The sequence below is a fragment of the Nothobranchius furzeri genome, chromosome 11, assembly GCF_043380555.1.
Source record: "Nothobranchius furzeri strain GRZ-AD chromosome 11, NfurGRZ-RIMD1, whole genome shotgun sequence".
Classification (NCBI taxonomy): Eukaryota; Metazoa; Chordata; class Actinopteri; order Cyprinodontiformes; family Nothobranchiidae; genus Nothobranchius; species Nothobranchius furzeri.
The window spans coordinates 37269864-37283949 of NC_091751.1; the positions used below are offsets into that span (position 1 = coordinate 37269864).

The 14086-nt window shown below is 40.6% G+C and overlaps 1 protein-coding gene across 2 annotated transcripts in view; it reads left to right on the plus strand.

Annotated features, from left to right (window-relative positions):
* LOC107383419 (receptor-type tyrosine-protein phosphatase N2) overlaps nt 1-14086 on the plus strand; it is a 246856-nt gene that overhangs the window by 193796 nt on the left and 38974 nt on the right. For both annotated transcript variants that reach the window (XM_054743475.2, XM_054743480.2), the window contains one exon: nt 1323-1535. In XM_054743475.2, the coding sequence (XP_054599450.2) occupies nt 1323-1535 (213 nt within the window). The remainder of the gene's footprint in view (nt 1-1322; nt 1536-14086) is intronic.

Genomic DNA, 14086 nt, shown 5'->3' on the forward strand with positions numbered 1-14086 from the left:
TTCACCTAATCTCTGTGACCTCTACAATCTATTTTACCCCCACACCTTCCTCCTCAGGATAAATCTGCTGCCAAAGATCCGATTCTTCTCTTTTTTATTTTTATTGTTCGCTGCCAATAAAATTGACTCGAACTGCTAACCCAAGATGATCTGTGGTGAGGGTTTGTCAGGAAAAGAGTCTTTTCTGTGCAACGAAGATGTGAAATAGCGCGTTTCCAGAAGAGAAGAGTTGATTTCTGCTGAAAACTCTTTAAGACAAATCGTCAGACGCTTCATCGGCTGTGCTGCTCTTCTGGGTTCTTGCTCGAGTCTTTGTTGTAAACAACGTTACGCCGTGTGTAACGAAGGGAGGGATTTATGTTTCCTTTTTGTTAACTCTTAAAAATGCCCATTATATCTGAAAATGAACAGCGAGCAGTTGTTGGAGCTGCAGCTCTTAATTACACGTTCAATAAAGACTCGCTTCCCCTTTCCTCAAACGATTGTGAAGGTGTTTTTATACATTCATGGAGCAGAGCGGGCTTTTATCATACTGCTGGTGTTCTTTGTGTTATCTGCAGCAGCAGGCCGAGTGGGAACGACATTCTTTCATCTCCGCTTGTTTGCTGAAGGATCTGGTTCTCACGTATGGGATTAGATTGTGGCCGAGGCCTTAATTGGCCGGACAGCAGAGTGTTTCTGTTCAGATTACAGCAGAAAAAGCAGCATTACTACACTAAACGCACCTGTAATTAACATTTTAATCGTGATTGTAGTTTATTTCTGTTTGGGAGAATCATGAGTATCAAAAAGTGTTCATTCAGATTATCCTATTTGCTGGATGCTTTAATCTCGCGGTACCCAACGCCGTGCCATGATGCTCCGAGAGCCTGCAGGCTCGTTCCAATCTCACATGCTGCCAGATGAGTTCACAGATTAGGTCCTCGTCTGACTGAAAGCCCGCTCACATCAGATTTTACATCCAAGCTAACGACATTTTCAACACGGCTAATAAAACAATCTCTTCTTCACTGAGCAGCTGGTTTTATGTAAGAGGGAGGACCTGTTTAGATTTTAGATTGTCCTTTTTTAACTTATGCACACTACATGCAGCATCTGCATCTGGAAAATATGTTTGGTTCAACATTTTAATCTGTTAATACAGATTAGAGACATTTTCTGAGCTACACTTCCCAGATTCGTTTGTGGAACAACTCACTTGAGACAAAATGGCGTTAATAAATGGATCGGGGAGAAAGTATTTATTACACTGCTGCAGATGTGAGTTATTAGAAACATAAAGAACATGAATGCATCTGTTTCTGGTCATTTGTTTCTCACAGGGAAGTCAGATCAAGCAGATTCCCACCAAATACAGCCAGGGAGAGTCCACCAAGTTCCTCATCCTCACCGTGGTGTCCATCCTATGCATCGTGGGCGTGCTGCTGGCCTCCACCGTGCTCTACTGCCTCCGGAACCGCTCCCACCACAAGCTGAAGGAAAAGCTCACCAATCTGGGCACGGACACCGGCGGCGATGCTACCGCCACCTATCAGGTAGGAGGTGCTATTGAACCACCTCTGTCTGAAAACAGATTTAACCATTTAGAGTTGAAGAAGGGCGGTTTCTTAATCTGTCAGATTTTTACAGATTTTTTGTATAAATTAAATAGAATTATCTAAATTTTAATTGTTTTTATTCATTTTTCTTGGTAGAGAGATGACGTCTTGCATTATTCTGGAAAATAAAAGATATAGATGAATCATCATTTTATAGAAGAAAAAAATAAGGGTTAAGATTAAGGATTAAATTAAAGATTAGGAAAAAAATTAAGGATCATCACTTTTAACGAGAACCCATCTCGTAGAAATGTGGTATGATTCTCATTCTAATGAGAAAGTTTCTGGAAATAATGTGTTTCACAACGAAAAAGCTGTAAGGGGTGAAACGCCAACATCTCGTGGGATGTTGGAATCGCGTCCAGAAGAATCAAAGCAAGATGGAGTCAGAGAGGTCTTCTTCGTGTCTTTTTAAGAAGCAGTAATAAGTCAGAAGAACATGTTCCTCCACACTTTCAACAGGTCGTCCTCCACTTTGAAACAATGGAGAAAACAGCCTGAGCGATACTTCCGCTTTGAAGTTCAAGTGCAGCTTTCAAAGTAAAAGCTGACTTCCTGTTTGTGCTTTTTCACATTTGCAACCTTTGAAACATTCACAAACGATATGCATGAAGTGTACGTCCTGATAGCATGTTCTCTCTGTGTGGGAAGTCTGTGGCGGTTTAAATTTGAACTAAACACACTAAACATAACCTTTAGGTATGAAGAGCTGTCACTGTGTTGCCATGGCAACGGGGTGTGCATGGCGGAGCCGGCAGAGAAGAGAGCCAGCAAATGTGATGTGTTGCTTCAAGCACCGTTTTGGCACTTTTAGTGTGGTGGTTGTGGCGCTGCTGCTCCTGTACATCCTAAAGGTTCAACATCAACAACTGGAACAGCTGCCTCGCTCATTCTGAGTAGATCTCCTGAACATAAAACTGCCATTTTTCTCATTATTACAAGTTTTTAAACACAATAAAATAAGAAACTATCAGGTTTTTTTATTTTTATAATACAACACATTACAACACATTTATGGGATAGATGATCTGAATTTGCACAGATAATTTAAAACATTTTCTATTAGAAGTTTTTGCCATTCATGAAATTCTATTTTCACAGAGATTTTTTTTTTTGTCAACGGCTCAGAGTAGATGCTCGTTTCCTGTTGATCTGGTCTTTTCTGATTGATGTCATTTTATACTATTAGAGTGTTTTCTCCCTCCTGTTTACTTCTAAACAAAGTGCCTGAAAAGCTCAGAGTGCTCTGATTGGCCCAGCAGAAGCCACGACAACTAAAATGTCTAAATATCCATTTATGTTCATTTGGAGGTTTTAGAGAGAAATAATATTTTTGCTAAAATAAACTACCAATTATCTCACCTCCTTGCTTACAGCCACACAAAAATGTTCTTGTTGTTAATTTTGTACTCAGTTTCATTTAAAAAAAAGCTTTAAGTTGTTTTACAAACAGCTGAGCTTCATTTATCTGAGTGTTGGGACCAGGCCCCCACAATGCAGCTCTGAAATTGAGTCAAACCCGGTGTTGGTACAAGATCTGTTCGGGTGCAAGATCGGCTCGGGGTCCGTCGACTGCCGATGACGTCAAAGTAGTTGATTGGCTGAACATGAACCTTACGGAATTACGTAATCACGTTATGTTGTTATCATGTTGCGTTGGTCCAGGCAAATCTTTCTGTTGGAAAGATGGACAACTTTTACAAAGAAATCCATCATTACCTCTTTGAAAATACACTTTTAGCATAGAGCTGCATGTATATTAGGGCTGAAAGATTAACTGCATGTGCAATTAAATTGCGATGTGACAAAAGGAGATTTTCTAATCGCAAAGGCTGCAATTTGGCATCGAGTGGTTAGCGCAACGCTAATATACGTGGAAAAACCCATAGGAATGCTAATGCTAATATCACCGATTACATTATTACAAATTATGAATTAGAAGCGTACCAAATGATTACATTTGGAGTCTAATAGAAAGTAAAACCACCATCAATCAAATAAGTACAGAGAGGTATTTTAGTAAAGCCAGAAAACTTTTAACTCCAGAGTTTTGGCTAGCAGCTATGAGCGTACCTGAACTACGCATGGACAAGACTTCAAAAACTCTAAACACAAAATACTTCAATAAACGGGACACACTTCTTTCCTGCAAATACAATTTCACAGGGGTTGCTAATACCTATGATCCTTCAAGGGATGTGCTCAAAGAGGAGTTCAACATTATGAATACAATATAGTGTTTTATTTTACAAATGCCATTATAAACACAAACTTACATCTTAAGATACGTTATTTTAATAACGAAACTGCTAAATTCTTTCCAACAGTATAAAGATGTGTAGTGTATTTTGTCCAAGTGGGTTTGCCGTACTTTGATGTCATCGGCAGTCGAAGGATCCCGAGCCGATCTTGCACCCGAGCAGATCCTGTACCGACAACGGAAGTGAAATAAATTGTAGTTCCATCCTCATCCGCTAGGGGCTGGTGTCAGAAACGAGCAAGTCCTCATTGACTCCCATGTTAAAAATACCAATTTCACATCAGAAATAAACATGTTTACAGCCTGGTACCAAAACATTTTTGTTTAAATGATCTAGTTTACACTCATGACAACTCTGAGGGGGGTGAATTTTTTTTTCTCACTCTTCTGTTTAAGTGTATTAAAAGCCTAAAATTCTGTATAATTAATGAGCATCAGACCCACGTGACCACAGAGCTAGCTCCGTGGAAAGGCCTCAGTAGAGCCTCGGTCTGGCTTGGAAACTGCTCCGGGATTTTGAGTCTCTGTGTTTGTGTATTCTTCTTTGGATATTATTTGTGCAATTGTTGGACAAAATGACTTGCTGTGGCATTAATTGCACTAATAGAGCGTCCAACGAGTCTCCACTTCATTTTTTTCGGTAAGTAAAATTATATTTATGTATTTTAGGTCACTGCCGAGCTGAGCTTAGATTTTAACATGTACTGTTTAACCATGAAATTTAAATGTAATAGGGTAAAACCCAGTGCATTTAACATATTGTTGCACTTTAGAAAATGGGTTGAAATATAACATGTTGGTGGAGCTGGGTTCCGACTATCGGCTTGTGGAGCTCTCGGGAGACCGATGTTTTCCACCCTTATCCCCTCCCCGCAGCCCGGTCCATCTCTGTCTGATCGCGGCTTCTGTTAGCTGCGCGGGCTGACGGCTGGTTCTTATGGCAAGCCAGAACCGCCAAAATATGTCACTTCTCCCCGCAGCTCAGCACATCTCTATCTGATCGCGGCTTCTGTGTGCTGCTGCAGGCTGACGGCTTGTGGAGCTCTGGGATGGAAACCTTTCCACCCGGTTCTCCCCAGCGGCAGCTCTGCACATCTTAGATCGCAGCGGCGCCTGTCTGCTGTGCGCTGCCGGCTTGTGGAGGTCTCCGAGACCTCCACAGAGGTCTCGAAGACCTCTTGTGTTCCACCCGGTTTTACCCAGCGGTCAGCCCGGCGTATCTCTGACTCAGAAGCTCTTGTGTTGTGCACAGTTAACTCCGGTTGTAGCTAGGTTGCTGCCTCCATTAGCTTAGCTCCCTCCTCCACATTAGCTTTGGGTTAGCTTCAGGTTAGCTTGTAGCTAGTTCGACCGGGTGTTGTCAGTCGATCCCAGCCTTACAGCCCCACCCTCAGCTCCTCCTCTCTTCCCTTATATGGAATTGTCTGGGCTTGACGGAACCTGTGACACGTTCAAAATGGCGGTGGTGGCCACCTCCCATTTTAGCAGAAAAACTTGTTATTGGAGCCTATGGAAACCCATTGTCCATATATTTAAGTCGATGGTTGGGACGTGTAGTATATTTAAAGAGCAGTTCACCCCCTACCAGAATATTACTCCACTCCCAATTCTTGTTTGAAAAGTGCAACAAATGCTGTTGCCTAGCAGACCGAGGGTGGAGCCGCTAACAAATACACACACACACAGGCTCACAATGACATTGTGACATCATATGGTACCAGCTAACGTTCTAAGGTACCTCTTAGCCAATAGCGATGGCAGATTTAAATTCAAATGCAGTGCAGAGTTTTTACCTGACAACGGCACAACACTGACAGCTTTAGGCAGACATTTTTTTATTTTAACTAAAATGCACTAAAGTGCAAAACTGTTGACTGCACGTGTCTGCAGCACATAAAAGTTGATTTGGCCGTGACTTGCTCTTTAAACTCAGCTGCTGTGATGGATGGAACAGATGATCGGCGTGTGCTGATCACTTCCTTCTAAAGCCTGAGTCATGCTTCTCCGTCTGCGTCAGTACGGAGACACGCAACGCCATTATCCGTCCTTGCGTAGGGCCCCGGCAGGCACACAAGTACATACGGAGTCGAGCCCACTTTTTTAACCATCCGTCCGTCGAGACGGAGAATGCTAGCTTGTGATTGGTCAGGACACCGCTTTTGTCTACACCGCCACCATTGCGCCCTCAAAAACATAAAGAGAGCCGAGGATACCTAGCGGCAGACACGGAGAAGCTTAAAGAATACCTCGCGACAAAACTCTAAAATATGAACCTCGTGAAAAAACTCGAAAATATGAACGTTAAATTCAGTCACGACTGGAGGAGTGAAAAGATGCGCAGCAAGCGTTTTATTTGTGGACGGAAATGACAGGAAACGTGGGTCTAGAGGTGGCGAGCGCATGAAGAGGTGGAGGAGAAAGAGAGACAAATTTGCCCGTGTTAAAAAGTCTCTTAAAACCAACACAATATAAACACACTATCTTGGACCGGATACACGACAGGATACCACAGAACAGCGTTATGCCCTCAGTTGTCCTGCCGGGGAATTGCTTTGCAACACTCCCCAGGAGACTGAGAAGTATGAGAGCAAAACGCTTCCATCAATCCGTGCGTGTCTGTACCTTGCGGAGCTGACGGCAAAGCATTAATCAGGCTTAAGACATGAAGCCGTAAAACAAGTCCAACAGGTTTTTCTAGCTCTGGGTATTTCCATCCCTCCTCTGTGTAATTGTCCTTTGGCCAGAATAGCCAAGTGTGAAATTTAATTAACAGAATCCAGTATTAAGTGGCTTTTTTTGCAAAGAATTAAATAGAGATTTTTCTGTGGCTGTCTCTCACTTTCTCCCCACCATCATGTTTTTAAATGAGAGTGGTCCTGTGAGCATTGATTTTATAATGAGCCCAGCCCGTCCCTCTAAGTGCCTGCTTTTTATGCTCTTCTCCACAGATTTTTAACTCTTGAAACAGATTCTGTTGCTTATCTGTTAGGCTGAAGATGATTAATCAGACAAGTATTTCTTTTGTTGGTCCTCAGGTATCATTTGAAGCTTTTTATTGGAAAAATGTAGACTTTATTTATTTGTTATTGATTAACACAATCTTTATTTTTATAATATTTTTTGGAGGTTTGTTGGGAAAATCTTCTCCTGAAGCTCTTCTAGGTGATTTTTCTCCTCCATCGTCTATCGAGACTCAGCAGTTAGCCGTCGTCATCCTCTCTGAAAGGGCTCGCTGTTGAGCTCCCATCTTAGCCGTGTAAACCTTGTCTTTTTGTCAGCACTGCTGTGTGTAGGGCTTCCCTGTGTGTGTGTGTGTGTGTGTGTGTGTGTGTGTGTGTGTGTGTGTGTGTGTGTGTGTGTGTGTGTGTGTGTGTGTGTGTGTGTGTGTGTGTGTGACAGTCAGCATGAAGGAGCTGCAGTAGTATGGCCTTCAGGCTGCCTGCCGCTTCCTGACTGCTTTAATTGCTTGTAGCCCTGGAGACTGTGCACACACACACACACACACACACACACACACACACACACACACACACACACACACAGAGTACATGTGTGCACATGCACCAGCGACTGCATGTTAATGAATCTTGCCTTTGGTGCGTTTGTCTGAGGCCTCTCTTCACACCTTTTCTCTTTCCCTGTCTGTCTGTCTGTCTGTCTCTCTCTCTCTCTCTCTCTCTCTCTCTCTCTCTCTCTCTCTCTCTCTCTCACACACACACACACACACACACACACACACACACACACACACACACACACACACACACACACACACACACAAGGTTGTCAGTCAAACAGTCCCGGTGTAAATGTGACATGGGAATTGCGGTAGCCAACAAAGAAGATGCTGAGTGACGGGCGTCGACAGAGGAATGCGTGCAGCGTGTCAGAGCGCGGGGCGGGGAGGCGGGAGATGAAGCGTGTCAGTCATCGGTCCCAGGATTACACCGCTGCTGACACAGGAGTCTTCAGCGTCACATTCAGTTTATCTTTACATCTGATTCTAACTTTTATCTGCTCCTGCAAGGCGTCACGTTCCCCTAAAGCAGAAAAAGCTTGCTGAGAAGCAGATTTTTACTCCTTCAAACAATTTCTTACAAATCAAGATACATCACCACCTACAATATGAACTGATGAATAAGTGAACATGTTTCATGTGAAGCTGGATTACAAATTATTGATTCACCTTTAATTTTTTTTTATGTTTTTCTGGTTATCCTATTTATATTTTCAACTCTTTTTCACACTCTAATAATATTTTAACCCTCTAAAACTAAAATATCATATTTGACACACAAGCCCTACCTCTTTAACAGGATTAGCACGTTCCTCATAATCCTGTTTATTTTAATCTGTGCATGCCTATTGCCCTCAGATGGAGGGTTTTGGTCCTGTAGGTGAATACACACACACACATGATATTTATATATCAAGACATTTAAAACTTCCGCTTTAATAATTTCTTTTCTTTGCATTATTTGGTTTAAATGTCACCATTTATGCAAATAAAAAAATGAGTTTAGATGATAGAATTTTATTTTTCCTCATATTTATTTGCACAAAACCTAAAGTCCAGTATTTTTATATGATATTTTTATATAATCTTGTCCAATTGTTTTATTATAAAAAGCCACACAATTAACCAATAAGTACACATTTCCTAATCTATTCTTCATATCAACAGATTATGTTTGGTTTTGCACAAAAACAATTATTAACCAGAGAGATAATCCATCAGTGATCACAGCAGCTTCTGAAAATAACGTACAAACTCCTCCAAACCGGTGTTTTGGTGTTTCCATACAACTCTCGCACACACACCATAGTTTGTTTCAGAATATTTTATTAATGTGAGGAAAATTTCACCCGAAAGGATTTCAGATGTAGTTACGCAGTCGTGTTCATCACCTTTAGAGCTAAAACAAACAAAGCGGCTCTAAACAAAAAGCTTTGAAGGACTAAAACCATTCACTGGAGTCGCTGTTGTGTAGACGTTGTTGTGTAGGTTTACTCATCATTCAGGAGAAAAACAAGTTTGGTTCCAAACAATGAGCTTGGAAAGAAAAAAGTAGTTTTTTCTAAAAGGAATTCAAACTAAAATCTCCGGGTGAAGGTAAAAGTTTCATGTGCACCAATAAAAGAAAAAGAGGAAATGTTCTTGTTAAGTTTTCAGAAATATACCCATGAAGCCCAAAGCAGTTTGATTTACTCGTTAAAGTCTAGTTGAGATACAGGTTTCTGCAGGATTCTCGTGTCAAAGACAGTTTGACACATTAAAGCAGAGAATTGAGATTATGGTCATCGGTTCCCACGCTGGAGGGATTAAAAATCTATAGGTCATGAATAATAAACACGCATCACTGTATTTTAGATTCAGATTTTATGAAACTGAAATTCTGCCAGTAAAGAATAAAGACAGAGAATCATTTGAGTGCTTCTGATCTAAAATCTTGTTTTAACTGAATTGTATATTTTGCTTACCAGTCATTGAGCTTTCAATGATGGTTGGAGGGAATTGAATCTTGCGTGTCTCGCTCTCAGGGGGAGCAGGTCTAGTCAACATCTGCTTTCGCCGGGTCCTCCAGTGGCATTCCCAAGCCCGCCGATAGGATTCATCCCTCTTGGGTGTCCTTGGTTGGCCTGAGGGTCTGCTGCTGGCGGTATGTGACTGAAGCTCCTCCCCCAGGAAGCATCCAGGGACATCCCGACCACATCACCAAACCACCCCAGGTGGCTCCAGTCGATGTGGAGCAACAGCTCCCAGTCATTCCCAGATGTCCGAGCTTCTTCCCCAACCACTGAGTCCGGCCCCCCGCAGAGGAAACTCATTCTCCAAGACACACATTTATTTTCATTTGTTTTCATTTGTTTTCATTTGCTTGATTGCATTTTAAAGCCCTTTTCCGAGGGACAGGTGGTCCATCGCCAGGAACATTTATCCACCGTCACCGTAAATGCCAGAGTTAAACGTTTTAGATTTGACAAAAGCCTTTGAGTTATGTGCTGTCAGAAGGACAAATTCGACGACCGAAACAGTGAATATGGATGTTCAACTACTCCGTCAGTGGTCTTTCACATTAAAACACCCTCTCCTGGATGACCTTCGACTGTCGGTTTTGCTCGAAGGCTGGGAGTTTCAAAAAGGTTTTCAGCTTGTTACAAAGCCGCTCATGTGTGTTTTTTATTATTTGGTTAGTTACAAACTTAAAAAATCAAAAGTCTCATCAGAAAGGCCTCCACATCATAAATGAAGCTTAAGATGAAGATATGAGAGTCAGTATACATAAACAAGAAGTCTTGTGTTTATATGGACTCAGCTGGGCCACGACTGGGGCCAGGACTGTAAATTTGCACCGTTTACACTGTAAACCTGTCTGGGTTATACAGTTTCTTCAAAAATTTTCCTCTCTTTGTCCTTTAATTGGCTCTCAGAGGAAATCCAATTCGAAGCCGGTTTAATTACACCATAAAATAATTTGCTGCGGTTGCAAAGATCAGTGCGGCGCCTCATTGGGACAGGCTGTGAGTGATCGTGTGTCCGTCCTAAACAAGGCGCCCACACAGCTCACCGCCTGCACCTCTGAGTCACCGAGCAGACAAACAGCCAGCGGGGCCGGACCAAAACACAGAGATATTGTTGGACTTTTATGAAACATCTGAAAACAGCCGGTTCGTATCACCTTTCCTGCTTTAAAAAATCAATTTGCCACTCTAACAACCAATTAATCCTATCATTTTCTCCAGTTGGAGGCCTGTTACCATGGTAACCTGCCGATGATACCTTCATATGCATTGACTTGACATTTTACAATTACCTGTTTAGTTTAGCAAAGTAAAACGTTGCTAATTTGAATAATTATTGGTTTTAGAGCTGAGAGGACAGGTTTGGGTGCTGTTTACCTCCATATTGTGTCTCTGCTGTTATACTAACACAAGAGACTCAAGTTTTATTTTCAAAGGATTGCCAATTCATCTTGGTTCGATAGGGTTAGGGTTTATTAATCAGAAATTCTGATGAATAAACAAGCTGTGGTCACATTGAATAAATGATTTCACTGTTTCATTGTGAGATGAGATGATTTACATCAGAAATCAGCCAAATCTTTGGTTTTGATGCTTTAAGGTTTCAAAAAATGTCTAAGAATGATCGGACCATCAACATGGAGAATATTAAAATCACAAAGGAACGCAATAACTCACTGGCTGCTATATTCCAAGTGGGATGTATTTCTGTTTTGCATAAAAATAAAAGATCTGGCTAATCAGACAAACTCCTACAGCCCGTGATGCACGCCAGATTCCGATTAGATTTGGTGCTAAAGCCGACTGAAGTGGTTGTGAGCAACAGCGGACATGTAGGCTAATCGCAGCCGTTGTTAGCATCAGTAGCTAGCAGGAATAACACGTTTTCTAGCTTTGTGCTGCCTGAGTTTGAGCATCAATAAATGGTTTTCAAACTAAAATATGATTTGGTTTTGATACAGTGAGCTTTTGAGGGTTCATAACATGCGTGCTGGACATGCAGATATAAAACATGATGTAAAATCGTAATTTGGTTTATTTTTTACTCTGATTTCTAACACACTCAGAAGAAAAGGACAAATAGGTTTTCTAGAGTTGTTATAGGAATGAATTGAATGAACGAAAAGTGATTCCAGCACAGGTGGCGATAACTACGACTCATTGTGGGTTTTAACAATTCCAATAAACAAGTTTCATGAGCTGCAGATGGTTTGAAGTGTTTGAGACTTTTATTGTGAAAGACTGAAGGAAGTTCTTTGAATACAGCTGTAGGAGTGAAAAAAATGCAACTTTTATTTTAGAAAATGTTTTGTTTTGTGTAGTTTTCTCTCTAAGAAAGCACTGATGACCCTCAATAATAATAATAGAATAAATGAAGTTGAATTTGGAGCTATTCCTCCCTGTTTTCCTTTGATGTGGCCCTAATATGCCTCCGTACCTAACCCAAACCTCTCACATTTAGTTATTTATTGTTACGTTTAAGCTTTTTTATGGATAAATCTACTGAAAGCAATTCAGAAAAAAAAACAATTGACATTTTTAGCATTTTGATTTTGCAACCTGCAAAAAACCTCCCTGATGAATGTAAACCGTTCACCTTAAGTCTGGTTCAGCGTTTGTCTCACGCAGCGTGATGCTGTTGGCCTCCCACCAGCAGCGCTGTCCTCATCCCTGGGACAGGTACAGGAGCGCTTTAATAATCTGCACACATTTATGAGTCCGTGTCCGAACCCATAGATCAGTGCCGTCGTTCCGACCTGTGAGAACATCCATTAGATCTGATACAGACTAATGAAGGCCTGCTCACATTACCTTCAGCGTCAATCAAACCCGCCGCCGGTTAATCAGCAGCATCGCTCTCATTAAGAAGCACAGATTCCCACAGAGATTTACTCAGGTGTTCTGTTGTGGTCCGTGTCCTCGTAGGCCAATGCATCTGATTTATGGGCTCCTGTAATCCAACACAAAGCGATGCAGTTTTACTAAATAACCTGCAAACCGTGAACAGATTGAGTGTCAGAGTCGCCTATTTAGAAACTGTTTTATTGTTACAAATTTATTTCTTTACTATTTCATTTCCTCCTGTCATTTACGCCCAGTTTTTCAAAATAAAAGGGCCTGATGAACAACAAAAGTTTACATTCTTATTTTTATTCACACATTATAATAAAATAAAATAAAATAAAATAAAATCTATTTTCTCTAATTAATGCAAACAGACATAATTTGAGCAGATTATGGATCTGATGTAGACAAAGATGTAGGAAATATTCACCAAATGGATTAGATCAGATCTACTTCCCTCTGTTACTTCCATAAATACATTAAAAACCACTTAAAACATTATTTTGAAGGTATTTTTATTTTTTCCACACTTGCTTAAAACATTTGCACAGTACTGTGAAACAATGTAATGTACTATTATATTTTATAATATGGCACAAAATAATACAAAACTTACATAATTTTAGACAAAATAACATGAAATGTTAGCAAGTGTGTTAAATTCTTACAAAATGTTTAGCTCCTTGACTTTTTATCTGACAGTAAACAAAAAGTTTTATCACCTAAACCAAATCTGTTTCTTTTATCTTTTTTATGCATTTTTATACAATAAAAATAACAAATTTTCATTTCACTCCTTAATGCTACCTAATTCTTTTACCTGCAGCTTCTTGTCAAACATGAATAGTTTCAACATGAACTTTATTTGATCTGAAACTCTGATCTGTCCGAGACTAATTGGTGAAAATCTCAACCTCCCTTCTGTAAAGTGTTTCCTTTCATGACTCCTTGATGACTTTCAGACATTAGCAGCTTTATTTAAACAGCACATTTAAAAACAGCACAACAGCTGACACCACTGTGATAAAAGAACATCAAATCAGATTAAAACCTACGCCAACATGCGGCTAAGAAAAACACTAAAGTTGGGCCTGAAGCTGGGGCACAGGAAGTAAAAATCATCTTTAGTGATCATTTAGCTCTTAATGTGCACTACTTCCTGTTTCCTGTTGATCCACAACAACCTAAATGTGAATTCATTTGTTTACACGTTGCTAAAATGATAAACCAACAATGACTAGATTAATCTTCCAGTTGGATACCAATGTGATGAAAGCCAAGCCAAAGATAAAGTATTTCCTGTTCTACTGGGGTTCTTCTGAAAATCAGCTCCTTGTTCGTTTCTGCTGCTTGCTGTCATGATTTCCTTAACATTTGTGTAGATGTAAGATTGCAGCTGCACTTCTAGTTTAGTATTTATGCTCTTTTTTTCTTCTGACTTTTCTCTGAGTAGTAGGAAAGTAAAACGTGTGCAGGTTTAACAGGGTTTCTCATTGTCAGGCTGCATTTTAGACAGAAATAAATCCTAGCTGAACATTTTGAACAGTAATCTTTCTGTCAGTCTCTGCTGCTCACTGACGTTCCTGCAGAGGAGGCGTGAGGGAACTGTTAGACATGGTGTCGATGTTTCATTGTGGTCACGTATGCAGCAGACAGAAAATGACAGTTAGCTCAGGTGTGTAAATGAAGATATTGTATCTGCTGCTGAGAGACCGAGTGACTTTCTAAACGTTCTTTTTATTATTTTTACAGTGAAAACTTTCTCAGAAGTTATTTAACTGTCTGGTGTTGATCAGTTAGGATGGTTAGGTGACTAATACTAATACCTAACTTAGCTTTGTCATATGGTAAATGCAGCGTT